Raw genomic sequence first — 27,693 nt, 5'->3', positions numbered from 1 at the left:
TTTTCTACAAGAAGATTTATACTTGACAATGCTTTATTTAACTTTAATTTATGTAATGCTGAAGAATTTGAATACTTAAGATACTGAATGATGGGGCTGGAGAGATGGCTCAGCGGTTAAGACTGCTCTTCCAGAGGTCCTGAGTTCAATTCTCAGCAACTACATGGTGGCTCACTACCATAATGGGATCTGATGCCCACTTGTGTGTCTGAAGACAGTGTGAAAGCAAGATCTTGTGGGTGATTTTGGGGGATCCTGAGAAAGGGGGTGGTTAGTTTTCCAGTTGTAAATACCAGCAGAGGAAAATGACCAGTACTGAAGGGTTAAAGTTTGGGCGGGTCCACCAGAGTCCGCCCGCCCGGACTCTGTGCTCTGCAGCTCCATGTACCCACAGCGGTCCGCCTCTCACACCCCGAGGGGTTTGGGGTTCCCTCGGCGGCTGGGGTTGAGGCTGTGGATAAGGGGAAGGTTGTGGACTAGGCCACTCAGGAGGCTTCATACAACCACAATTTTGAGAAGCAAAACCAAATTTTAAACAATCTATTTTTTTTAAAGATTTATTTATTTATTTATTTATTATATGTAAGTACACTGTAGCTGTCTTCAGACACTCCAGAAGAGGGCGCCAGATCTCGTTATGGATGGTTGTGAGCCACCATGTGGTTGCTGGGATTAGAACTCTGGACCTTCGGAAGAGCAGTCGGGTGCTCTTATCCACTGAGCCACCTCACCAGCCCCTATTTTTTTTTTTTATGAACTCTAAAAACATTACTTGCTACAAAGTTTGGCTGTCCGTTCCTGCACACAAACACAAGAAGGTGTAGCCGCCAATATATGTTATAAATCTGGTTTCTAGGATAAGAATTAAAACATATTTATACTTTTGAAACTATTTAGAAACAAAAATGAAATGGCCGTATACATTTGCTCATTTAAACCAAACAAAATTCTTAATTTTTCTAGCTGTAATTTCAAGAGAGGAGCACCTTGTCACCTGATGAATTCAATTTTTACAAACACAGAGATTTTTGTAGGAAAAACAGCCATTTGTTCCCTTACCAGAGAACTTTAGAAGCTGCTGGTCCCTATAAGAGCAGCGTTTATAATCAGCTCCTAGCAGGGCTTCTCCAGCCACACTAGATTCTTAACTACAGGTGCAGGGCTCCAAAGACCAATTAATACTGTTTATTTAATTCTCTCTTGCTCTTCTTGACATCCACTGACAGATTGTGGGCCCTAGTCCTTACTTCAGTCCAGTGATCAAGAGTCAAAGTCAAAGGAGTTGTCACCATCTGTCCCATTTCGAGCTCGACAATACACACCACACAAGCAGACACAAACACAAAGGAAAAAAGAAACCAAAACCGACGTCGACTTCGTGTCGACCAGAGTCAGCCGGCCTAGAGTTAGGATGCTGACACAGATTGTCAAGGAGAAAAACTATCTCTTGACTACCGCAGGGGTCCACCAGGCGTCCCTGGTCCTCCCCCTGTCCTCCCAGGACGTCTCCCAGGGTGAACGGACGGTGGGCACCTGGATACGTCTACCCTTACCCACCCCACTCTCCTTCCTGGAGCGCAGTCTCACTACTGAGCGTCCGCAAAACCGAAACTGCGATCGCACCGAACAGAACACAGAAATCAACACAGAGACTACACAGAGAATCTTACCTCCAAGTGGGTCTAGGACCCCTGGGTGGTCGCACAAATCCCGGGACGAGCCCCCAAATGAAAGACCCCCGAAGGGAGACCCTCACTCTGCCAGGTGTAAAACCAAGGCACGAGGTGGGACTTGAACCCACGATCTCGCAACCCGAAAACCAAGGCACAAATTCAATAAACTCAGATGGATCCAAACTCAGACTTCGCCATGCTTCAGAAACATAGGACAAGACACAAACAGCCCAACACAACTAGCACATGTTCCAGTGTTCATTTCAGAAAACAGACACTCAAAACAGAGACACCGGCCGGCACACACACAAGAGGGGATCCCCATACCTCCAAGTCGGTTCTTGGGTGTGAGGGGTGGTCGCGTTTCCCGGCCAATGCACCAAATGAAAGATCCACAACGTGAGGACTCCCCCACGTTCTGACTCAGGAGAGGCGACACCCCAAATCACACACAAGAAACGATCTTGCTGCAAATTGCAAGAGGATTTTTAATCAAGAGCGCTCTCGGGCCCATGGTCATACACCACGCAGGGGTAGAGGAACATGGCGCCCCGAGTAGCTGAGTAAGGGGGTATTTAAAGGAAGAAACCACAACTCATGGAGGTGGGGAGGGCGTTGTTGGAAAATACCAAAAATACCAGTTAAGAGTCACAAAGAAGTATAAAGTCACAAGTGTCAGGTTATCTCTCAAGACAGTTTCTAAGAGCCCCTAACAATCTAAGAGCCCCTAAAGATAGCACATTTGCATTGTAGGTTCCAGTAATGGTCAGGGTGCCATTCTTTGAATTGAACCCAGGAAGCGGGTAGGTGGAGGAATGTCGCTATCTGTTTTATGACCAGCACCTGGAGTACTAAGCCACAAAGGCTACACTCCCAAGCCTGGGCCCAAAAGCCTCGAATTTTGCTATACTTCTTCAAGTGACAGTGTACTCATATACATAAAATAAATCTTTAAATAGATATTGAATGGATAATTGACAGATACAGTTCCAGTTTTATTGAAAATTTATGCATGCATGGCCAGTTTTTATTTAGCTCATAAAAAAGTAACGGGGGTTATTACAATGTCATTACTGGTGTTTTATTTGTTGGTGTGGTGTTATATATGCTTACAGTTGTTTTTGTCTGTGTTTTGTGTAAGAATATGAATACACAAGGCAAAGTGTTTTGTTGTTTAAAATAAAACAGGCTTCTAAAGTTACATACTGCAGATAGCTTTTTTGTATGGGGTTTCTAGCACTTGAATTCTTTGCCTGGCAACTTAGCTGTTTGGGAAGTGTAGTAGTCTCCATTTTAAGTATAAAAGCTCACTATTAGGTTGTTAGTCTGTCTTGGAAATTCAGCATAAACTTTGAAAGGAGAACATATCATTGAAATCATATGCTTTCAATGATGTCTTTGTAGAATTTTAAAAAAATAATGCTAATATGTTAGTGTTTGTGTATGTGTGTTAATAGAAACTTACATCTATAATGTTATTTTGTTAATCAAGACTTCATCACCTGATTCGTCCAATGAAAATTCCCCTGCAACTCCTCCTGATGAGCAAGGTCAAGGTGATGCTCCTCCACAGATTGAAGATGAGGAACCTGCATTTCCACACACTGACTTGGCAAAGTTAGATGATATGATCAACAGGTCAGTTGGTTTCATTTCTAAAACCAAGGCTTGTTTGTTTTTATTATAGCATTATGTGTGGTGGGTAACATAATGACAGTGAAGAGGAACTGTTGCCTTAATTTTCCCATTATAGTCACTGCCAAGTACTTTACAACCCATGGTTCATGATGGGTCTAATAAAAAGGAGCAAGAACATGCTCTTATAGCCTTAGCTGTTTGTTCCAAAGAACAACTAGTTATTTAGTCTTCCTTTTTAAAAGTTGATGAAATTTCTTTACAATTGACATGCTCTTGACTGACTTTAATAACTTTAGGGTAGCCCTGAAACAAACCAGATCATAAGGAGTTTCTTAGACTGTCCTTCATGATATTCTGCAGAGTAAGAAAAGGTTGTAAAGAAATGAGAAGAACATATCAAAAAACCCCAGCTGAGCATTGTCCTTACCGGGCAGTGTGAGTTCAACAAGGGCCACTCAAAAAACTGGGCACTGGAGAGATGGCTCAGCTATTAAGAACACTTTCAATTCCTGGCACCTGCATGGCCTCTTAACCTGTAATTCCAAACCCGGGAGTCTGGTGGCCTCTTCTGGTCTCAGCACCCATACATATAAAATAAATTAATTAAAAATGAGAATATTTTTAAAAAATAATGAAAATACAATTTCTTTTTTTTTTTTTGTTTTTTTTTTTTTTTTTTTTTTCGAGACAGGGTTTCTCTGTATAGCTCTGGCTGTCCTGGAACTCACTTTGTAGACCAGGCTGGCCTCGAACTCAGAAATCCGCCTGCCTCTGCCTCCCGAGTGCTGGGATTAAAGGCGTGCACCACCACGCCCGGCTTTTTTTTTTTTTTTTGAGAGAAACTTTTTTTTTTTTAAGATTTATTTATTATATGTAAGTACACTGTAGCTGTCTTCAGACACTCCAGAAGAGGGCGCCAGATCTCGTTATGGATGGTTGTGAGCCACCATGTGGTTGCTGGGATTTGAACTCTGGACCTTCATAAGAGCAGTCGGGTGCTCTTACCCACTGAGCCATCTCACCAGCCCGAAAATACAATTTCTTACAGGTACTTTGCTAAACTTTTTGGTGTATTTTTATTTAAAGTCAAAACTATTAAATACATGCCCAAGGAAATAAAAATCCTTTCATTAAAATAAAACTGAGTTGGTTGTAGGGTCCTACACTGTTAATCTCAACCCTTAGAGGGTAGAGGTAGGCAGATTTCTGAGTTCAAGGCTAGTCTGGTTTACATAGTGAATTCTAGGACAGCTAGAACCATATAGTGAGACTTGGTCTAGAAAAAAAAAAACATGCAAACAGCCTGGCGGTGGTGGCGCACGCCTTTAATCCCAGCACCCGGGAGGCAGAGGCAGGCGGATTTCTGAGGCCAGCCTGGTCTACAAAGTGAGTTCCTGGATAGCCAGGGCTACACAGAGAAACCCTGTCTTGAAAAACAAAACAAAACAAAAAAACCCAAAACAAAAAACATGCAAACAAACAAATATCTGATTTTCTTAGTAATAAGGGTGCATTACTAAGTATAGAACTATGTTGTATAATAAATAAAATAGATTAATTTCTCTAACCCGTAGCTTTATTACCCTTTTCACATATTCCAAAAGTTTTTTTTTAATAATCAGGAGTACATTTTTCATATTATATTTCTGTTTTCTATCATGTATGTATTGCTTTTTCTACACATACAAAATCTTACTATAATTTTGCAACTTGTTTTAACTTGCAGGAAATATTCTTCCATTTGACTCATTTTCAAAGGAACATTTATGCTGCTACTAGCAGCCTGTATATAGTAATCACATGCAATGAACTATTGAAAGTATGTATTTAAAATGATCCTTGATTGTTCTCAGATGACATAACAAAGTTGCATTGTTATATTTCAGTTTTGTCTGATGGTTGGTAAAATATGCAATTAGATACTAGGCTGCGTGAAAACAGTTCTTGATGGAAAAAAAAGACAAAGGATGTTTAAAAATAAATACTGGGTAGTTATTTGTTTCTAATATGTTATTAGAAAAAGTGGATAGATTATCAAGCATAAATCAGTCCGCCTCCTGAAGGTTTTTTTCTTTGTGAGGAAGTTCAAGGCCTCTTTAATCTGAATCCTGAAAACTCTTTCCTGTGAAGTTTTCCTAATAGGCTTCTGTGATATTTTATTATAGGAGTTTATATTATTTTTTAAAAGTCTGCTTGTAGAGACAACAGATGATAATTGTAAAAACTTTAGCCAGTACCAATGTTTTCCTATGTAATGCTATTTTAGTTAATATTTTCATAGTGAAAAAAATAATTGTAACTAGTAACTAACTATAGTACCTCTTTTATTTAGTGCATAACCATTAAGTCTCTTTATTTTATTAACTCCTAGGCCTCGATGGGTTGTTCCAGTTTTGCCGAAAGGGGAATTAGAAGTGCTTTTAGAAGCTGCTATTGATCTTAGTAAGAAAGGTATGTCTCGGTATCATGCTTTTCTAAATGCGTGCAACTAGATATATTTTCACTTTATTCTTGAAAACTTCATTTTCCTGTTAAAACACAGTGTTTTAAATAAGTATATAGTAAGCTTACAAATAGAGGATTGTCCTTTTTAAAAGAATGTGAGCTCGGGAGTGCTAGACATAAAATGTATATGAATTCATATTTCTAAAGAGTCCATTGTTTAGATTTGCAATCACTCAATGATTTAAAACATTACTCTTATGGGAATTCCATAATACACACAAAAGGTTTTACAATTAAATACTCTGTATGTGATATATAGTACAAATATCAGTCAGGTTTAAGTAGCTTGCAGAAGTGGGAAGGGGATGGTGAATATCCTAAGGGATTTCTGATCTTGAGACGAGTCACATGTAAACCTATAAATTACTTAAGCTTAACTGAAGCAAAGGTGCATGACTCTTCATTCTTTGAATGAAGATGACTATTTTGTTGATTTTTTTTTTCAGTTTATATATTCATTGTGGTTGGGGGTTGGGATACATACACAATCAAGAACTTGCAACAGTTGATTCTTTTTCATCCACCCTGTAGGTCCATGGGAGCAAACTGTTTTTATAGGCTGAGCCATATGGCTAGTCCAGTAATGTGGGTTTTTTTAAAAAAATAAAATTAGCATTTAAAAAATATAAAATATGTGATTTTTTTTTTCTCTAAAAGAAAAAAAGACTTGTAAAAGTGGTTCTGTGTTTAAAAGAAATAATAAAAACGCAATAAAAGGAATCTGATACTCAGTTGTCCAGAAGTAAGGTTAATGTTGAAATTGAGCAATTTTATTAGATTATTCTCATCTATTTCTGGTGCTGTAGAATTCTCTTAGTAGAGGACTATGGTTATCCATGGTGCTCAGTTTTTAAGGCACTGGAATTGTTTTGGGTTTTTTTTTTTTTTTTTTTTTTTTTTTTTTTTTTTTGAGACAGGGTTTTTCTATGTAGCCCTGGCTGTCCTGGAACTCACTCTGTAGACCAGGCTGGCCTCGAACTCAGAAATCTGCCTGCCTCTGCCTCTCAAGTGCTGGGATTAAAGGCGTGTGCCACCACTGCCCAGCAAGATATTAATTTTGACAATAACTAATATAAATTGCTTTAAAAATTGTCTTTATAGTACCTTGCTTGGGTTCCTGGCATTTCCTGGAAAGGGGACTTTTACTCACATTAGTTATTCCTTCTTTGTCTATCAGTCTTGAAAAGCTATAAAATAAGTTATTCAGATGATTGTTGTTTTCCACTATTTAAATGAACATTGCTAGTTATAGTCTAAACATTAACTGTGTAATAAAAACCTGGTATTTTAGTGACATTGAAATGTATTAATTACATTGACCTTCAGTGGCTTGTATATCTTGCTCATAATTATTTTTGGCACCAGTTTATTTTAGATAAAGCTCAATTTAAATATCACCCATATTGTATGATTACAATAAAATATTTTTTGTACAAATTGAGATGTTAAAGACATTCTTTGTATTTGATGGCAGGTTGTTCTGTCGTCTTTCTTAAAATCAGATGAGATGAAACAAGGATATAAAAAAGTGTAGGGTTGGTAAGATATCCCGATGATCTGAATTCTACCCCAGGAATCCACTTACAGGTGGAAGGAATAAACTGACTTCACAGTTGTCCTTTGACTTCCATATGAACTCCTTAGCACCCATCTTTCTATATATGCATGCATGAACACACATAAATAATGCATCTTTAAAAAAAGATAAAATAGGTTCTTGGCTTGGAAGAAGAAAGATTTGTGTAGATAGTAAAATAAAAGAAGACAAAATGATTCATCGTACTTACTTGGTCATTTGGAGAATAGTAAGAATATGAATGTCTGCTAAGCACATAGTTTGCAAACTAATATTTCAAAAAATAATTATGAAATGTAAAATTTAAGGCTTATTTTCAGAACAAAATGGTATAAAATACTTAGAGTCTCTGTCACATGTTACTGACCATCATTTTGGGTTTAAGATACAGTGTCATAATTTGTAGTATTTTCAGTTAATTTTTTATTCATTTTTACTTCATTGATGATTATACCTAAGATCTTGTACATGTTTAGCTGCCTTCGCAATGAGCTATATCCCCAGTCCTGACTTACTGTTAATATTATCACATTAAATGTACTTTTTCATAATTATTTTAAAATTTTATTTAGGGTGGGAGGGCTGAAGAAATATCCATGCAGTTCATTTATGGATGCTTGCTGCTCTTGGAGAAGAAACCCAGGTTTGGTTCCTAGAACCCATGACTGGTGGCCCACAACCACTGGTAATACCATCTCCTAAGCACCTGCATTCAGCATGGTATAAACTCAGGTCATAACATACACACATACTTAAATTTTTCTTTAAACAGTAATTCTGAGTTAAATTTCTTTTCTGAGATACAGAAACTTTGAAATAACAATAGTGTTATTTCACTGTGAGCATTTTTTTTCCCAGATGTGCTCTGCAACTGCTAGCTTGTTATGCATTCTGGTTTCTGATTACTTATGGCTTTCATCATATAGTTGAGCATAATTCTTTTTTTCTCCCCTTTCTTAGGCCTTGATGTTAAAAGTGAAGCATGTCAGCGATTTTTCCGAGATGGGCTAACTATCTCATTCACAAAAATCCTTACAGATGAAGCAGTGAGTGGCTGGAAGTTTGAAATTCATGTGAGTTTTCCATTTGACTTTTAAAAAGCAGATTATATAGTGATCCTTTGGATGGGAAGAACAAGTGTGTGTGTGTGTGTGTGTGTGTGTGTGTGTGTGTGTGTGTGTATGAGTATAAAATTATAACTTTTAAAGTAATTTCATATTAATTCATCTCTTTGGAGGCAGCATGGACACTTAAAATTAACATGAGATTTTAGAGTTAAAAATACATGATTTAGGCTGGGCAGTGATGGTGCACACCTTTAATCCCAGCACTTGGGAGGCAGAGGCAGGTGGATTTCTGAGTTCGAGGCCAGCCTGGTCTACAAAGTGAATTCCAGGGCAGCCAGGGCTAAAAAAGAAACTGGTTCTCCCTGGTTCTTCAGTGCCTTGTGACCTTAGGCAGGTCACCACATTTTATTGAAAACCTGGTACTATCGATTATAAAATATGCTGCTATTTTATGTATTAAAGGCAAAATGCCCAAGAAGGAGAAAATAAAACACAGATTTGGGGGCACCAGAAAGGTCAGTGTTATAGAAGTAATGAGAAATGAACTCACATGTCTATTTTAATTTGGGCACCTAGAACTCCTAAGTGTTTGAATCATGAGCTACTACTGTTCTATAGAGAGAGTTCTATAGCCTTGATTCAGTTTACAGTTGGTCCTTTTAAAGTAAAGACTACTTAAAGTGATTTCAGGTCCCTAATTTCAAAGAGACAAAAACAATCAGTAATAGTTATTTGTAGGATGAAATCAGAGTTTACTTCAATAGTGAAAAGAAGTTGGTTTTGGACTAATATGCTGTAATGATACAAACCTGTTTCTATGTATGCAAATAGCCAGAAACAGGTGACGTTTTGTGGTCTGAATGGGTTTTTCAATTGCAACTATGGGGTAAAAGTTCCACAATCTGGTTTAACATAATTTCTTAGATTTAGAGCTTGGCAATGTAGTCTTCTATCTGGGGTAACTGATACATTATTTCAATTTTAGAAAAATGGGAATTTGTATCTTGTCTGAAGATAACAGCAGAATTTGACAACTCTTAGAACCTACTTCATTTTTAAGCAAGTAGCTTTTTGAAAGCAAATTAATTTGGTCCTAGTACTAGTAAATCAACTATTATCTATCAGTATAAAAATAAGGAGCTCATTTAATATTAACAGTAATTAGGGTTATATCTGCTTGAAATTGCAATGTTTTCGTATTCTTAATCACCTTTCTCTCATATATAATAGAGATGTATTATTAACAATACTCATCGCCTGGTGGAGCTATGTGTGGCTAAGTTAGCCCAAGACTGGTTTCCACTTCTGGAACTTCTTGCCATGGCCTTAAATCCTCATTGCAAATTCCATATCTACAATGGTACACGTCCCTGTGAGTCAGTGTCCTCAAGTGTTCAGTTGCCTGAAGATGAACTCTTTGCTCGTTCTCCAGACCCTCGATCACCAAAAGTATGTCAATTATTTTCAAATTTAAATATTATGATAGTTTGTTCTACCACAGAACTTTAATATTAGTCTCCTAGTAACATGGCTTAACACTGGTTTAATTATACTCAAAAAGACGTTCTGCATTATAGTTTGAATTCTTTATTTTATACCACAGCTATATTTTATTGTTTGTACTACTATTTAGTTTTTCTGTGTAGTAATAATTGACATCTGACAACCAAGTATTTTTTGAGTATTATATATAATATAGCACTAGGAGCCTTTTTGCATAGTCATAGCATTTTAGTTCAGTGCTTATGGCTTCTTAACATTTTTCTCCATGTTAATTAACTATACTTAATTCCTGTTATCTTTTAGTCAATCTGAAGATAGTCATAGTTCGATTAATATAACATTTCAATAATAGTAATAATAATTGAGAAGGACATTATGACTCATTAAAAACCTCAGGTGTGAATCAATAAGGCCATGATGATTTTATATATTCTAAGTTTTTTTAAACTTCAAAATAGATACATGCGCTGGGCAGTGGTGGTGCACGCCTTAATCCCAGCACTTGGGAGGCAGAGGCAGGTGGATTTCTGAGTTCGAGGCCAGCCTGGTCTACAGAGTGCATTCCAGGACAGCCAGGGCTATACGGAAAAACCCTGTTTCGAACCCCCCCCCCAAAAAATTTAAATTAAATTTAAAAAAAAACAACAGATACATGCTGTTTTAGTTAGAGTTTTACTGCTGTGAACAGACACCATGACCAAGGCAAGTCTTATAAAGGATAACATTTAATTGGGGCTGGCTTACAGGTTCAGAGGTTCAGTCCATTACCATCAAGGTGGGAGCATGGCACTATCCAGGCAGGCATGGCGCAGGAGGAGCTGAGAGTTCTATGTCTTCATCCAAAGGCTGCTAGTGGAAGACTGACTTCCAGGCAAATAGGGTGAGGATCTTATACCCACACCCACAGTTACACACCCATTCCAACCAGGTCACACCTATTCCAACATAAACTATAACTAGTCTTACTCTAGTTACCAAGACAAGGTTTCTCTGTGTAGTCTTGGCTATCCTGGAACTCATAGTCTAAACTGGCCCTAAACTTGCAGAGATTCGCCTGGCTCTGCCTTCCAAGTGCTAGAATAGATAGATGCATATGCTACCATGCTCAGCATCTTAGTGAAGAAAATTTTAAAAATATATTACATAAAACATGTCCTTTTTTTTTCCTTTTCTTTTTTAAATACAAGTAATCCCAAAAGAGATCTGTAAGCTTTGGGCTTAGGGCAAAAGAGATGGCTCAGTGGTTTAAGAGCACTTGCTGCTCTTTTAGAAGAAGTGGATTCAGTTGACAACACCCATATGTTAGCTCACAATCGTCCTTAATTTCAGTCCTAGGGGATCCAAAGCTCTCTTACAGTCTCTGGGCACCAGGCATGCAAATGATGCAAATGCATGCAGACACTCACACATAAAAAGAGAGAGAGAGAGAGTTTAATGACTTAGCAATGGCCTTCTAAGAGCAAAGTAAAATGTAGGAAAATAGTAAGCATACTAAATTTTGTAGTGTAGATTTCTTAGAGAACTTAGAACTTATATTCCTATGATTACATATTTTTGTATTTGGTGTTTAAAAAAAATATGCTGGGCATGGTGAGGCACAGCCAGGTTGTGGATCTCTGTGAGGTTTGAGGCTTCCTGGTCTACAGAGCAAGATCTAAGACAGCCAAGGCTATACAGTGAAACCCTGTCTCAAGCCAAAACAAAATAAATATTAACATTAAAACCTTTTATTCATCAGCCACCCTTTTAAAAATAGCTATAGGTATTATTTTTGCTTAGAGCATAATAAAAAAAATTGTCTTTCCCCTCACTGTCTTTTAAAACATGGGCTTTTATAGGTGGCAAGGTATAAAAAGGGTTGTCTTAATACTATAACTTTCAGATATATTTAATTCTTTTAATTAATTTTAAGTTTTTTCAATTGCAAAGTTGATTTAAAAAATGATAAAATGGGAACTAAATGTATTCATAGCATCCAGTCTGGTTAGTACTACCACATAGTCCACATTATAATTTGTTTTATTTTTTTTCTTTTTGTTTGTCCTGCAATGCAAGTAGTTTATCAAACCTATGCCTTTGCTCATGGTAGACAGATGTTTAATTCCTGCAACATACGAGTTAGTATGACAATTCACTTTTAGGCTTCAAGATTATTTATGTGGAAAATTTAAATACTTATAAACTACAATAAGAAATTGTCTCAGAAGTTGTTACACTTCAAAGATTTTCTTTGATCTATTACTTAAGGTCTTTTTAACTTTTTAAATTGTTTTTCATATAAGTGTTTTTAGGTATTTAGGAAAGCCATATACTCTAAAAGTTAGATAGCTGAGACAAACATAGTCTAACAAGTAATACTGATATGAGCAGTATGTTTGTTCCTTTAATTCATGCTTACTATTTATTGCTTACTCTGATTGTTTTGAAGCCTTTTCAAGAATGACTTAACATTAATTGGCTTTAATATATCAGTCAAAATAGTACTTTGTTTATCCTAAATGCCAAGAAAGTAAACTTGTTAATTGTATTGCAGGGTTGGCTAGTGGATCTCCTCAACAAATTTGGCACTTTAAATGGATTCCAGATACTGCACGATCGTTTTATTAATGGATCAGCATTAAACGTTCAGATAATTGCAGCCCTTATTAAGTATGTAACATTTTAAAGTCACATGTTAAATATGTTATTTCTGTTTTTATTTTGGGTCAATTCAGAAATGGAGTAATTGGACCTGGAGAGATGGCTCAGTGCTTAAGTGGCTGTTCTTTCAGATGACTTGAGTTTTATTCCCTGTACCTATGGCAGGTAGCTCAAAACTGTCTTTAACACCAGCTCTAGGAGAATCCAGCATCTCTGGCTTCTGAGGGCATCTATCTGCCTATACCTAATCCAAATGTAAATACATAGACACAGAATATCTTTTAAAAATTATAAATGTCACTCGGGAGGCAGAGGCAGGTGGATTTCTGAGTTCGAGGCCAGCCTGGTCTACAAAGTGAATTCCAGGACAGCCAGGGCTACACAGAGAAACCCTGTCTTGGAAAAAAAAATACATGTACTATGAGAATTTACTAAGTTGATGTTAAGAAGTCAAGTATTTACAGGGGTTTTCTTTTCTTATTTCAGACCATTTGGACAGTGCTATGAGTTTCTTACTCTTCACACGGTGAAAAAGTACTTTCTTCCAATAATAGAAATGGTTCCACAGTTTTTAGAAAACTTAACTGATGAAGAGCTGAAGAAAGAAGCAAAGAATGAAGCCAAAAATGATGCTCTTTCAATGATTATTAAATCATTGAAGAATTTAGCTTCACGGGTTCCTGGACAAGAAGAAACTGTAAAAAACTTAGAAATATTTAGGTTAAAAATGATACTTAGGTAAGTTACTCATCTTGGAAATAATTACTTACATGAATTTTTAGAATCAATTTACAACTGAATTTCTCTTACAGATTGTTGCAAATTTCTTCCTTCAATGGAAAGATGAATGCACTGAATGAGGTTAATAAGGTGATTTCTAGTGTGTCATACTATACCCATCGGCATGGCAGTTCTGAGGATGAAGAGTGGCTTACAGCAGAGAGGATGGCTGTGAGTAAACAAACACTTATGTCTAGAATGGCTGTCAGTAAAATTAGTAATGCTAGCATTCTAAATTAAAGTTGAAATTTGGATGTTTTGGTTAATTTACAGCTTTGTTAATCTTGAAATTTTAAAGTAGCATATTTATTTGGTCGCTGGGTATATCTTTGGTAAATTTATTGTTGAATGTAATTATTACAAGTTTGATAGTATTTGAAACATATTGAAGAAGGGGCATGTACATATGACCAATTCCAGTTGATGGCTTAAAAGTACAAAATACACAAGAGGGTATGTAGGGCACAACTGGAATCTTAGCAATGCAAAAGCAGGGATATTGGCTACATGTTTAAGGCCAGCCAGGGTTACATATTGAGCCCCTGTCTCAAAATATATATTAGAATAAGAGCTACTTTTTATCTTGATTTTGAGAATTTGTTTTTAAAGTGTGTAATTTTGTATCATTTTGGCATTAAATACTTAGAAAATTGTTTATTTCCTGTATATATTTTATGTATGACTGCTCTAATAAGTTACTAATTATGAAACTGATGATATTTGAGTACATATGTGGCAATCACGAGCCATCTGTAGCAAACCAATATCTTTACTTCCAAGAATCTCTTCTGTTAGTAGGGGAAATGATTAGAATGTGATTTTAAAAGAAAATATGAAGCAATTACAAGTATAGCTAGCTCATTGAGTGAGGCCTTTGGTTTAGTTGACCGCAAAAAGAAAAATATACAGGATATTTAAACCAGTCCCTGGGTTAGGAGGTCAGGTGGTAGATGTCTAGTTTTGTGTACGTCATGTGTCTGTCTTCATTGAGAATGCTGGTCCCTTAGCTGTGTGACCCATCCTAAAGCAAATAGAAAATATCATTAAATGTATAAAAAATGTTATGATAGTTTGACGTTGCTATATATTTGTTATATTTTAGAAAAGTTTCTTTAACAAGTTGGGAAGTTTTAAACTTCAATTAGCTAAAAAGATTCATATTTATAGCACATTTTGGGCCCACCTACCTTTATTCTAAGAAAGTTGAATACTGGATAATCTTTTTAAAAAAAATTCATGAGTCCTACTTTATTGCTCTTGAAGTTAGATAAATGATAGTCAAGATGACTTAGTCTAGCACAGTATTACAGAAACAAACAATGGAAGTATAAGACTTTTATTCAAATTCTAGTGCCAGTCTCTGCAAACGTGTTTACTGTGCTAAGAAAATGTATCTCTTACTTAGATTTCAAAGATGCAAGCAACAATAGCATCCAGTACATGGCAGTCAATTAATAAATCAAAGTCTTTTAAAAAGTATCTTTTAATAGGTTAAAGAAAACCATTGTGGGGCAGAATTAGTTTAAGGAACCAAATACCAAAAATGGCCCTCTGCCCATTCTTCTTAAACCTTAAGTGATTGTTGCATTTAAATAATATTTTTATGAGTTAAATGCTGGAATGTACAATATCTTTTTGATGATTTCAGTGTTTATAATTTATGGAGATATTTATTCCCCAATAAATTACTTTGTCAGATATGATAGTTCCCAGCTTTAATTCTAGCACTTGGGATGGATATGGAGGCATTTTGAAGATCACAAACTTAAGACTAGCCTATGCTACATAGCAAAATGCCGTTTCAGGAGAAAAGAGCTTACTATAAAATTTTAAAGTAATTTTTATGAATACAATGCATTCTTGCATATTATCTTGTACATATGCTTTTGGATTTCTATGTATTCTTTATATTTTAGTACTTTAAAAAGGTCTTCGTGTTTTATTTTGTTTTGAAACCTGGTTTTTAAATTACCTTTAGGAATGGATACAGCAGAACAATATTTTATCCATAGTTTTACGAGATAGCCTTCATCAGCCACAGTATGTAGAGAAACTAGAAAAGATTCTTCGTTTTGTCATAAAAGAAAAAGCTCTGACCTTGCAAGATCTTGATAATATCTGGGCAGCACAGGTAAGGCTCTTGAAACCTCTTAAATGCTTCTGGAAATTCTTCTAGAAACTTCCTGAAATTGTCAATAATGTTTGACTACTCAACAGTTCATATTTGGCAAAAGTTAAAGAGGCAAAAAATAAAATAAGGGAAACTGGGTGTGGTTGTGTATATCTGCAATCTCAGCAGATGAAAGTGTACAAGTAGGAGAATCATGCATTGGAAGGTAACTTAGGCTTCAAAGCTCAAGGTTCTGACCGAGAAATCAAGGATACAAACAGCTCAGTGGTACACTGTATTTGCCTTAGTACCAAAAAATAAAGTAATATCTGTTGGGAAAATAAATATACATCTATCATTGACCTCTTAATAGACTTAGCAACCCTTCAAGTTTACTTAAATCACTCAATTCCAAAACACTTAAAACTTTTCAAAAGGATTAGCAAACTTTCTGAAAAGGTTTTAAAAGCCAGAAACTACGTAAACAGTGTTGAATTCTAATTTACAAAGCTTTGGTTTTTTTGTTTTTGTTTCTTGTTGTTGTTTTTGTTTATTTTATAGCAATATAGAAAATAGCTTTGCTTTTGAGTATTTAGTTCCAGTTTGGGGAAAAAAGTAATAACAATTAAAGTATTAGTATATTCAATAAACTAATTAAAAATTTAATATTTCCTAAAGTACATGTTAACTATGCATATGCAGAAATGAAATTGTCAGATTTTAGCAAGAAGCAATAGTTAAGAATTTTACATAGAGATTAAATCTTTTTAATTATGTAGTGATTAAATGGTGATAATTTCCTGATGGTCATTAGCAGTCAGTATAGATGATGTTTCTATTGTTCACAGTTTAGTGTCTATGTGACCTTTGTTTTTATCAATAGGCAGGGAAACATGAAGCCATTGTAAAGAATGTACATGATCTACTGGCCAAATTGGCATGGGATTTTTCTCCTGAACAACTTGATCATCTTTTTGATTGCTTTAAGGTAATTATTAACACAGCATTGTTATTACCATTTTATATTTAGATAGAATTGATTCATTAGAACTACAAATTATTCTTAACCCACAAATACTTAAAAAACTCATAAGACAATTTCTGATATGAAAGGACTTTATCTAGTTTTAAAGACTTTGCCAGTGTTTTCTTTCTACAAACTTGATTTTCATTTTCATGATAGTGCTAATATCCCTAATAAAGACTCTTGGTCAAAATTTAGGTTATTGTTTTGAATATCTTTTCCCAGTCTCTTTTGGAAGTAGGTTGAAGTATAGAAAAGTAGGAAAGGAAGATTGTGAGAAACCTAAGAGGTGGCAATAAAAGAAATATCAATACAATGGTATTCTGAGGATATATTCTCAGGTAAAGCATAACTTAATAGAAAAGTAGCAGTTTACAAGGCAGTGCCAGACCATACAGTCATACTCACATTGATTCTGTCATGTTCTTTTATATAGTGCTAACAGTCTCATCAGTTACTGACATTCAGTGCACGGTTAATTGGTTAGTGAATTTGTGAATTAACAACATGGCATTATAAGAGTGCTTAGAAAGGGAGGGCCTTACATCATTAGTCATCAAGTACTACTCCTGAAAATAGTGATTCGGACTGGGAACATAAGTTGCCATAACATTCTGGAGGTTATGTCGTGTCCCTGATTAAACACAATATTCTGGGAATATCAGTATAGCTCAGCAGTAGAATGCTTGCTTAGCATAACAAGGCTCTCAATCAATCCCAAACACCAAAAGATTCTTGCATATATGCACCAGCTTGCATGTCCAAAAACAGGTGAACTGAAGTGGTTTGTAATAGCTACAAATCTCTCTATAGAGAGGATAGATAATGGATGTTCATATAATGGAATACTTCATGGGAATGGGAATAAGCAAACTGGAAGCAGCATGGACGAATTTCATTGGCAGAATACTGAAAAAGGGCTGAAACTATGTAGTATTTTCTGTATCTTGATTAAATTAACATAAACTTCAGAAATAGTCCCAGATGGCTCTTGAGATTCTATTCACCACATAAGACCGATTTGTCTTAGTATATGCCACATGTCTTAGTCAGGGTTTCTATTCCTGCACAAACATCATGACCAAGAAGCAAGTTGGGGAGGAAAGGGTTTATTTAGCTTACACTTCCATGCTGCTGTTCATCACCAAGGGAGTTAGGACTGGAAATCAAGCAGGTCAGGAAGCAGGAGCTGTTGCAGAGGCTATGGAGGGATGTTCTTTACTGGCTTGCTTCCCCTGGCTTGCTCAGCCTGCTCTCTTAAAGAACCCAAGACTACCAGCCCAGGGATGGTCCCACCCACAAGGGGCCTTTACCTGCTTGATCACTAATTGAGAAAATGCCTTACAGTTGGATCTCATGGAGGCATTTCTTCAACAGAGGCTCCTTTCTCTGTGATAACTCCAGCCTGTGTCAAGTTGACACACAAAACCAGCCAGTACAATTGCTTTTTTTTTAATGTTCTTTTTTTTATTGGTTATTTATTTCATTTACATTTCCAGTGGTATCCCAAAAGACCTCCACACGCTCCCCCCACCCACCCACTCCCACTTCTTGGCCCTGTCGTTCCCTTGTACTGAAGCATATAAAGTTTGCACGACCAATGGGCCTCTCTTTCCACTGATGGCCGACTAGGCCATCTTCTGATTCATATGCAACTAGAGACACGAGCTCCAGGGAAGGGGGAGGGTACTGGTTAGTTCATATTGTTGTTCCATCTATAGGATTGCAGATCCCTTTAGCTCCTTGGGTACTTTCCCTAGCTCCTCCATTGGGGGCCTTGTGATCCATCCAGTAGCTGACTGTGAGCATCCACTTCTGTGTTTGCTAGGCCCCGGCATAGTCTCACAAGAGACAGCTCTATCTGGGTCGTTTCAGCAAAATCTTGCTAGTGTATGCAATGGTGTCAGTGTTTGGAAGCTGATTATGGAATGGATCCCTAGATACGGCAGTCTCTAGATGGTCCATCCTTTCGTCACAGCTCCAAACTTTGTCTCTGTAGCTCCTTCCATGGGTGTTTTGTTCCCAGTTCTAAAAAGGGGCAAAGTGCCCACACTTTGGTCTTCGTTCTTCTTGAGTTTCATGCGTTTAGCAAATTGTATCTTATATCTTGGGTATCCTAAGTTTCTGGGCTAATATCCACTTATCAGTGAGTACATATTGTGTGAGTTCCTTTGTGATTGGGTTACCTCACTCAGGATGATGCCCTCCAGGTCCATCCATTTGCCTAGGAATTTCATAAATTTATTCTTTTTAATAGCTGAATAGTACTCCATTGTGTAAATGTACCACATTTTCTGTATCCATTCCTCTGTTGAGGGGCATCTGGGTTCTTTCCAGCTTCTGGCTATTATGAATAAGGCTGCTATGAACATAGTGGAGCATGTGTCCTTCTTACCGGTTGGAACATCTTCTGGATATATGCCCAGGAGAGGTATTGTGGGATCCTCCAGTAGTATTATGTCCAATTTTCTGAGGAACCGCCAGACTGATTTCCAGAGTGGTTGTACAAGCTTGCAATCCCACCAACAATGGAGGAGTGTTCCTCTTTCTCCACATCCTCGCCAGCATCTGCTGTCACCTGAATTTTTAATCTTAGCCATTCTGACTGGTGTGAGATGGAATCTCAGGGTTGTTTTGATTTGCATTTCCCTGATGATTAAGGATGTTGAACATTTTTTCAGGTGCTTCTCAGCCATTCGGTATTCCTCAGGTGAGAATTCTTTGTTCAGCTCTGAGCCCCATTTTTTTAATGGGGTTATTTGATTTTTTTTGGAGTCCACCTTCTTGAGTTCTTTATATATATTGTATATTAGTCCCCTATCTGATTTAGGATAGGTAAAGATCCTTTCCCAATCTGTTGGTGGTCTTTTTGTCTTATTGACGGTGTCTTTTGCCTTACAGAAGCTTTGCAACTTTATGAGGTCCCATTTGTCGATTCTCGATCTTACAGCACAAGCCATTGCTCTTCTATTCAGGAATTTTTCCCCTGTACCCATATCTTCGAGAGTTTTCCCCACTTTCTCCTCTATAAGTTTCAGTGTCTCTGGTTTTATGTGGAGTTCCTTAGTCCATTTAGATTTGACCTTAGTACAAGGAGATAGGAATGGATCAATTCGCATTCTTCTACATGATAACCGCCAGTTGTGCCAGCACCATTTGTTGAAAATGCTGTCTTTTTACACTGGATGGTTTTAGCTCCCTTATCAAAGATCAAGTGACCATAGGTGTGTGGGTTCATTTCTGGGTCTTCAATTCTATTCCATTGGTCTACTTGTCTGTCGTTATACCAGTACCATGCAGTTTTTATCACAATTGCTCTGTAGTACAGCTTTAGGTCAGGCATGGTGATTCCACCAGAGGTTCTTTTATCCTTGAGAAGAGTTTTTGCTATCCTAGGTTTTTTTGTTATTCCAGATGAATCTGCTGATTGCCCTTTTTAATTCGTTGAAGAATTGAGTTGGAATTTTGATGGGAATTGCATTGAATCTGTTACAATTGGTTTTTAATGTAGGTAGTGGTTACATACATGCCTACACTGGGTACTCTTAAAATGAAACCACTTTACATCTTCCATTTTATACTTCACAGTAGGGGGAAAAATGACCTCTACCCCAGGCATATTAAGTCAGTCACTAGGTATAAAACCTAAAAGTCAATATTTCATTAAGTTTCTCTGATCAGTTTTAACACATTAAAAGTTATAAATCAGATATCTTGTTGAAAATTTTACTTCTTTGAAGGGAACAAATTAATGAATGTTTTCTGCATTTTTAATTACATCATACACATTTCACACATGCAAAGATACACTTGCTGTATACATTTTCCCCATAAAGACAGCAGTAGTAAGCAGTTATTGTGAATGCCCTTAAGTTAATAGTCATTCATCCTTCATGTTGAGGTGATTCCTGAAATAGTGGTGAAATATGACCAGTGACAGACTTGAAAGAGGAAAAAATATAAAACAATTATTACATCCTTTGGGTCCTCTTTCTCCCAGGATAATCTCTAGATACTTCCTTAATAATTAGTTCCTTAATGATTAATTGATTCCCCCTTTGGATTATCAAGAGCTTGCTAAATAACAAGCACTTTTTTATAGTTGGGGAGCGTCTCACTGTATAGCCTTGGCTGCTTGGAACTCACTCTGTACACCAGGTTGCCCTCAAACTCAAGAGAGATCTACCACACTACCTTAAAAATGAAGAGGAGAAAATGAAATAAGGGTTTTCATTTCATTTAAATGTTTTTCTAGGCCAGTTGGACAAATGCAAGTAAAAAGCAACGTGAAAAGCTCCTTGAGCTGATTCGTCGTCTTGCGGAAGATGATAAAGATGGTGTGATGGCACATAAAGTGTTGAACCTTCTGTGGAATCTAGCTCACAGTGATGATGTGCCTGTAGATATCATGGATTTGGCTCTCAGTGCTCACATCAAAATACTAGATTATAGTTGCTCCCAGGTAAGGAGGTGGTGTTTGGCTTGGTTGTATTACTTTTGTGCCCCTACAGTACTAGGTAGTATGGCTAAAGTACAGGATGATTAATTTTAGGTTATTTTAGCATTATCTTTTTAATGATTTTAAGAATTGATGTTTATTTAAGCCTGCCTTTCTTAGGTCTCTACAATAATGTTTTAAGATCCATCTGAGTCTCTGAAAGAGGAGGTACAAACAATAGGCCATTTAGTGATAATGTTGTCAAATGTATGGTAAAGGAATCAATTAGATCATAAAATATTAAAGCTGAGTTAGAAACTTTGGAAATAAATATTTTCTTTGCTCATAAAAGATAAAGAACAATTAGTAGAATTTTCTAGGTAGTAGATTATAATATCAGGGTGTTGCATTAGCATGTTAATGCATGATTCTGTTATGAGATAGAATCTCTTTAAGTTAAAACAAAATTTCAAACCTAGTAAATTATAATCAAACTTTACTGAATGTATGTGATAAATTTTAGGATTTTACTTCTTAGAGTTTGGTAGTAAATATGAAGTTAAGACATACCTAGAGCGCTTTTAAAAAAATTAAACTCTTAGAGTTACAGTATATTTATTATGTTAATCTTATAAGAAAAACCGACTTTATAATTCCATGGATTATTGGATTTTAGCTTAATTTCCTTATAATATACATTTTATCTTTAAATACTGTGACTTAGAATTCTCCTGAGTATTGATCTATATAATAAAACACTGAAATTGTTTAAGGACCGGGACACCCAAAAGATCCAGTGGATTGATCGCTTCATAGAAGAACTTCGCACAAATGACAAATGGGTCATTCCTGCACTGAAACAAATTAGAGAAATTTGTAGTTTGTTTGGTGAAGCACCTCAAAATTTGAGGTAAGACTTTTAAAACTAGACAGTTTAAATATTTTTATTTATGGTTTGTTAATTTCAATTTGTAAAAGAAAATTTTAAAGAAAGTTAATGGAGTGCCAGGAAACTAAGAAGAAAAGGGTTCCTTTTGAAACAAAAGAATCTTTTGTCATTCCTACCTCCTTTGTTTCATTGATATGGAAAGTACGCCATGATTAAGTGATCAGTAATAAAATCTAGGTGATCTTGCTGTTTCATGCTGTGTCATGTGGTAGTTTTCACACCAAAAAAAAAAAAAAAGATTGTTTTTTTAATTTTTTAAAGTTAGTTTAGAAGATTAAATTGCATGGAGGTTTAAATGATAGTAGATGGAATGATAGAACACTGGATTTTTTTATTTTTTTAAGGTTTATTTTATTTATTATATGTAAGTACACTGTAGTTGTCTTCAGACACCCCAGAAGAAGGCATCAGATCTGATCACAGATGGATGTGAGCCACCATGTGGTTGCTGGAATTTGAACTCGGGACTTTCAGAAGAGCAGTCAATGCTCTTAACTGCTGATCCATCTCTCTAGCCCCTGAATTTTTTAATATCTCTTAAGTATACTTTAGGCCAGGGATGGTGGTACACACCCTTAATCTAAGCATTTTGGAATCAGAGGTAGATAAATTTTTGTGGTTTCCAGACCAACCTGGTTTACACAATTAGTTATAGGCCAGCCAGGACTACAGAGTGAAACCCTATCTTAAATGGAAAGAAAAAAAAAAAAACAAAGAAACCCCCAAAATGAAAAATAAATAACAAAAAAAATCAGGTGTTGAAAAAATGGTACAATGCTTAAGAATTTTAGGTAGTCTTCCAGAGGACTAAACTTCAGATCACAACTATTTGTAATTCAATTTTTAGGAGATCCCATGCTCTCTTCTGGCCTCAGTATATACTGAATATACATGGTGCACAGACACTTAATACGTGTAATAAAAATAAATACTTTTAAAAGAAAGAAAGCGAGTTAATGGATAAAAAAAAAAATGTACTATTTTAAGGTTCCAAAATCTGTTTATAAGTACAAATTGTCCTCTTATTTTCTGGGCATGAGTTAGAATGGTTGACATAGAAAGGAAAAATTATGTGGCATGAAAGAAAGCTTGAGTGTAGTGGAACTAATATTCATAAATGAAGTGTGAACAATGCAATCATACAATCTTGGGAGCATTCTCTAAATAATCATGGTTTCCTTGTATAATAGATGCAGATGGAGGAAAAGGTAATGTTTGTCAAAGTAATGTATTTTGAGTATGTTTGGCCCAGAGTACATATGCCACTTTCTGAAATCTATTAACTTGCAGGTAGACATAGTATTCAGCTACTCCTAGAAATTAATGACCTTGCCTATACTAGAATATGAAAGTTGTACTATCTATGAAAGTTGACTGTGAAATTTGTTGTGTGACAAGAACAACTTGGCTGCAAACCAAATGTTCCCAGGGAAAAACTTAAACAGCTAGTAGTTTTTTAAATATTATTACTTTTTATTTTTATTTTGGGGTGGGGGGGTAGGAGCTCGTTTTGTATGGCAGTCAGAGAACAACATGTTCTCACCTTCGAAAATGAAAATAATGGGGATCAAACTCAGGTTTTCAAGCTGGCAGCAGGTGCCTTTTCCTGCTAAGCCATCTGTTTGGCTTCTAATAATACTAATAATTAAAAAGTAAAAAACATTGGCCAGCAATTGGCAATGCTAGTTCTACAAAGAAGTTTGGATTTTTGGAATTTTCAAAAAGTCATGTATTCTTATAAAAATGCTTTGCTACTGCCATATTATAATAGATACAACTGACTCTTGCTTTTCAAGTAATACCATTTTTAATTTTTAACACTATAATTTCTTTTAAATTGCTTAATGTCATTAAGGAAGTAAATGAGTAAAGCTGGCTTTTGAGTTTTTAATTAGTAGATAATAATTTAGTGGTGATAAACAGTTGATTGCAAGAGTTTAATTGCCTAATTATATTGTTAAGCTCTTCTCGTTTCAGTCAAAGTCAGCGAAGTCCCCATGTATTTTATCGCCATGACTTAATCAATCAACTTCAGCACAATCATGCCCTAGTTACTTTGGTAGCAGAAAACCTTGCAACTTACATGGAAAGCATGAGAATGTATGGCAGAGGTATGTATTGTAAGATAATTGAACTGTGAGAAATAACAGTGATTGCCATTTTCTATTAGGAGTGACAATTATTTGTATTTTTTATTTCATTTAATCTTTTTTTTTTTCTAGACTCTATACTCCTTCCAGTTCACCCCCTTGACTGTTTCATATTCCATACCTCCTCCTCTACCCCCTAACCTGGTCTCCCTGAGGATGTCCCCATCCTTCCTATCCCCTACCCACCAGACCTCCCCACTCCCTGGGGCCTCCAGTCTCTTGAGGGTTAGGTGCATCTTCTCTGACTGAACCCAGACCCGGAAGTCCTCTGCTGTATATGTGTTGGGGGCCTCATATCAGCTGGAGTATGCTGCCTGGTTGGTGGTCCAGTGTCTGAGAGATCTCAGGGCTCCAGGCTAATTGAGACTGCTGGTCCTCCTACAGCTTGTTAACCACCTCCTTAGCTTTTTCCATTCAAGCTTTTCCCTAATTCATACACAGGGATTAGCAGCTTCTGTCCATTGGTTGAGTGTAAATATCTGCATCTGACTCTTTCAGCTGCTTGTTGGGTCTTTCAGAGGACAGTCATGATAAGCCCCTTTTTGTGAGCACTCCATAGCCTCAGTAATAGTGTCAGGCCTCCCTTTAAGCTGGATCCCACTTTGGGCCTGTCACTGGACCTTCTTTTCCTCAGGCTCCTCTCCATTTCCATCCCTGTAATTTTTTTCAGACAGGAACAGTTCTGGGTTAGAGGTTTTGACTGTAGGATGGTAACCCCATCCCTCACTTGATGCCATTTCTACTGGAGGTGGGCTCTATAAGTTTCCTCTCCTCACTATAGGGCATTTGATCCGAGGTCCCTCCCTTTGAGTCTTGAGAGTCTCTCACCTCTCAGATCTCTGGTACATTCTAAATCCCCCTCCACCCACCGTGTGGCCTGTTCAATTCTTTCTGCTGGCCCTTAGGGCTTCAGTCCTTTTCCCCTCTCCCAATACCTGATCATGATCCCCTCTTCTCCCTGTCCCTTTCTCACCCAGGTGCCTCCCTCCCTTCCCCCTCCTTTGATTGCTTTCTTCTCCTTCCCAAGTGGGGTTGAGATGTCCTCACTTGGGCCCTTCAGCTTGTTAACCTTCTTGAGTTCTGTGGACTGTATCCTGGGTTCTGTACATTTTTTGGCTAATATCCACTTATTAGTATCATACATGTCCTTTGGGTCTGAGTTATGTCATTCAGGATGATAATTTCTAGATCCCTCCATCTTGAAGCTGTAGACAAAGCTGCCCTTGATCTCACTGAAATCTGTTTGCTTCTGCCTCCAAGTACTGGAATTAAAGGCATATACAGCACTATACCCCGCACCATCTTCTATATTAACTTTCTTAAAGGAAAATGAACTTATTGAAATTCTTACCAATATTGCTTATGTGTTATGACTGCTAGTGCTTTCATGTGCTGGTGCCTACCAATCTTACGGACTTTTTTTGTATAGACAAAAAAATGTGTAAACCACCTTTCAGTTGTCACTGAGGCTTTAGTTCACTGGTAGCATTATTACTTTGCTGACCTCAATTGACACTTACTAGAAAAGTGATTTACCTCATTCATTGCTTTTCCTTGTTCTCAGCCATGAAGTACAAGGTCTATATGGGTTTTAAAATATGGTATTAACTAGTTTGTTAGCATTTTCCACCTACCTGGAGAAATGGCTGCTTTGGGACCTGGAGCAAGGACTTCTTAATGGGAAAAGTATGAAAGTGATCGTAGAATCAAGTTTATGTTGAAAGAATGAAGGATTTTGGCATTTATAGGCCAAAACTAGAACAAAATAATAAAAATAACTATATGCATTGAATAAATAACATATAAACACATATAAAGGAAAATAAAAGACCCAGCGGACCTTAACAAAACATTTAACTGGATAAAAATACAGATAAAATTTAAAGTGCCTAGAAATTGTTATAAGGAGTTAATAACAAGAAAATCTAAATCTCAAAATTAGCAGTTGAGCCACAACTTGTTCATTTGTCTCTACAGTCAGCTTCACCATGAGAAAACTATTCTGCAGTAGTTTGACTAAGGACTAGTCCTCCTCCCCACACAACTCCTAGTCTAGGACTGCACTTGGCTTCTTGCATGGCAAGCTGCTAGCCTTCTTATTCTTAGTCCTTTGTTAACAGATGCCCTCTTAAATATGCAGATGTGACTTTATTACCCTGCCCACTCAGTATCTATGTAAGTTGAAACTTAACTCCAAACATTCTAAGCCAGCATTAAGGTCCTAATTACTGTACCACAGCTGGCTCCAGTGGTCCATACTACGGGAAATAAATGGCCCTATTTTCAACCCTGCACATATTAAGTCAGAAATATTCTTGGAAAAGCTGGGTGCTATCTGCCTCTGATGCCTATGTAGTGACACAGATATTGTGCTCAAAGGGTGGAGAGAAGCCATAGAGACAGAGTTTCCACAGTTATATTTGAAGAAACCAGAACATTCCATGCCAAGTAAATTGTCTACAAAGAGATGGGTGAAGAACGTCTAAAAATTGTAGCTCCCTTTTAACTGCTGTCACCTAGTGAAATGGTATAGCAAATAAGTTTCCACCTAGAAGGCAAAATGAGAGCCCTTCTGTGATCCTAGTCTCACTGAGGACTCAAAATTTATGCTACATCACCAACTCAGAGCTGGATATGGAACAGGTTGAAATTTCTTCAGAGAAACTATAGGTGGCTAGTAAGAACTTTAAAAGATGGTCAATATCACTAATTTTTAAAATGTGAGTCAAGACCATGGTAAGAAAGTATATTGTGATATAGGACAACACTTGGTATTGTTGAGAGTGTTCAGAAATTGGATCTTCATTCCTTGTGGGCTTATTTATTAGTTAGACTGGCAGTTCTTATAAATATTAAACAGAATTTACCATAGTATGGTCCATAGTCAAGTAAAATGGAAACAAACTTTAAAAAACTTGGAATTGAACATTAATAGCAAACTTGTTATAATAGCCAAAAAATAGAAATAATAAAAAGTGATATGTCACCTGGCAGTGGTGGCGCATGCCTTTAATCCAGCACTTGGGAGGCAGAGGCAGGAGGATTTCTGAGTTCTAGGCCATCCTGGTGTACAGAATGAGTTCCAGGACAGCCAGAGCTATACAGAGAAACCTTGTCTCAAAAAACAAACAAAAAAGCGGTGTGTCCATATAGTAACACAACTTTCTTAAAAAACCTGAAGATTTTAAATTGGTAGGTTGATGATGATTAGAACATAGTTTATTTGCTTGAAGTGGGAGCACACATCTTTAATCTCAGCACTCAGGAGGCAGATTTCTGTTAGTTTGCACAGGACAGCTAGGGCTACACAGAGAAACCTTGTCTTGAAAAAACAAAAGTTTATTAACAGATGAACTCAATTGATTTTGATGTATTTATTTTATTATATGTGAGTGTATACATATATAGAGAGAGACATACAGACACATACCATATTCATGAAGTAGTCAGAAGAGTACATCAGATCTCCTGGAAGTGGAGTTGCAGTTTGAGACACTCTGTGTTATGCTGGGAAATGAACCCAGCTCCTACAAGAGCAACAAGAGCAGTTTGCTTCTTACCAAATGAACCAGTTCCCCAACCTCAGCTTAGTTTTTCACACTGAATTCTAAAATGGATCTCACAACTTGATACTTGAACT

The 27,693-nt window shown here is 36.7% G+C and overlaps 1 protein-coding gene across 6 annotated transcripts in view; it reads left to right on the top strand.

Moving 5' to 3' along the window:
- Usp9x (ubiquitin specific peptidase 9 X-linked) overlaps window positions 1–27,693 on the top strand; it is a 136,033-nt gene that overhangs the window by 53,235 nt on the left and 55,105 nt on the right. For 4 of the 6 annotated variants that reach the window (XM_085838266.1, XM_085838268.1, XM_085838267.1 and 1 more), the window contains 12 exons: window positions 3,166–3,311; window positions 5,683–5,762; window positions 8,353–8,465; window positions 9,690–9,908; window positions 12,496–12,611; window positions 13,089–13,340; window positions 13,415–13,553; window positions 15,361–15,513; window positions 16,376–16,480; window positions 20,772–20,978; window positions 21,728–21,864; window positions 23,866–24,014. In XM_085838266.1, the coding sequence (XP_085694392.1) occupies window positions 3,166–3,311; window positions 5,683–5,762; window positions 8,353–8,465; window positions 9,690–9,908; window positions 12,496–12,611; window positions 13,089–13,340; window positions 13,415–13,553; window positions 15,361–15,513; window positions 16,376–16,480; window positions 20,772–20,978; window positions 21,728–21,864; window positions 23,866–24,014 (1,816 nt within the window). The remainder of the gene's footprint in view (window positions 1–3,165; window positions 3,312–5,682; window positions 5,763–8,352; window positions 8,466–9,689; window positions 9,909–12,495; window positions 12,612–13,088; window positions 13,341–13,414; window positions 13,554–15,360; window positions 15,514–16,375; window positions 16,481–20,771; window positions 20,979–21,727; window positions 21,865–23,865; window positions 24,015–27,693) is intronic. The other 2 variants (XM_085838271.1, XM_085838269.1) reach the window with 1 other exon arrangement.

Source organism: Mus caroli, unplaced genomic scaffold (assembly GCF_978045245.1).
Source record: "Mus caroli unplaced genomic scaffold, Mus_caroli_1 scaffold_5, whole genome shotgun sequence".
Classification (NCBI taxonomy): Eukaryota; Metazoa; Chordata; class Mammalia; order Rodentia; family Muridae; genus Mus; species Mus caroli.
The sequence above is the reverse complement of the archived record's forward strand: the minus strand, read 5'-3'. Positions and strand labels throughout refer to the sequence as shown.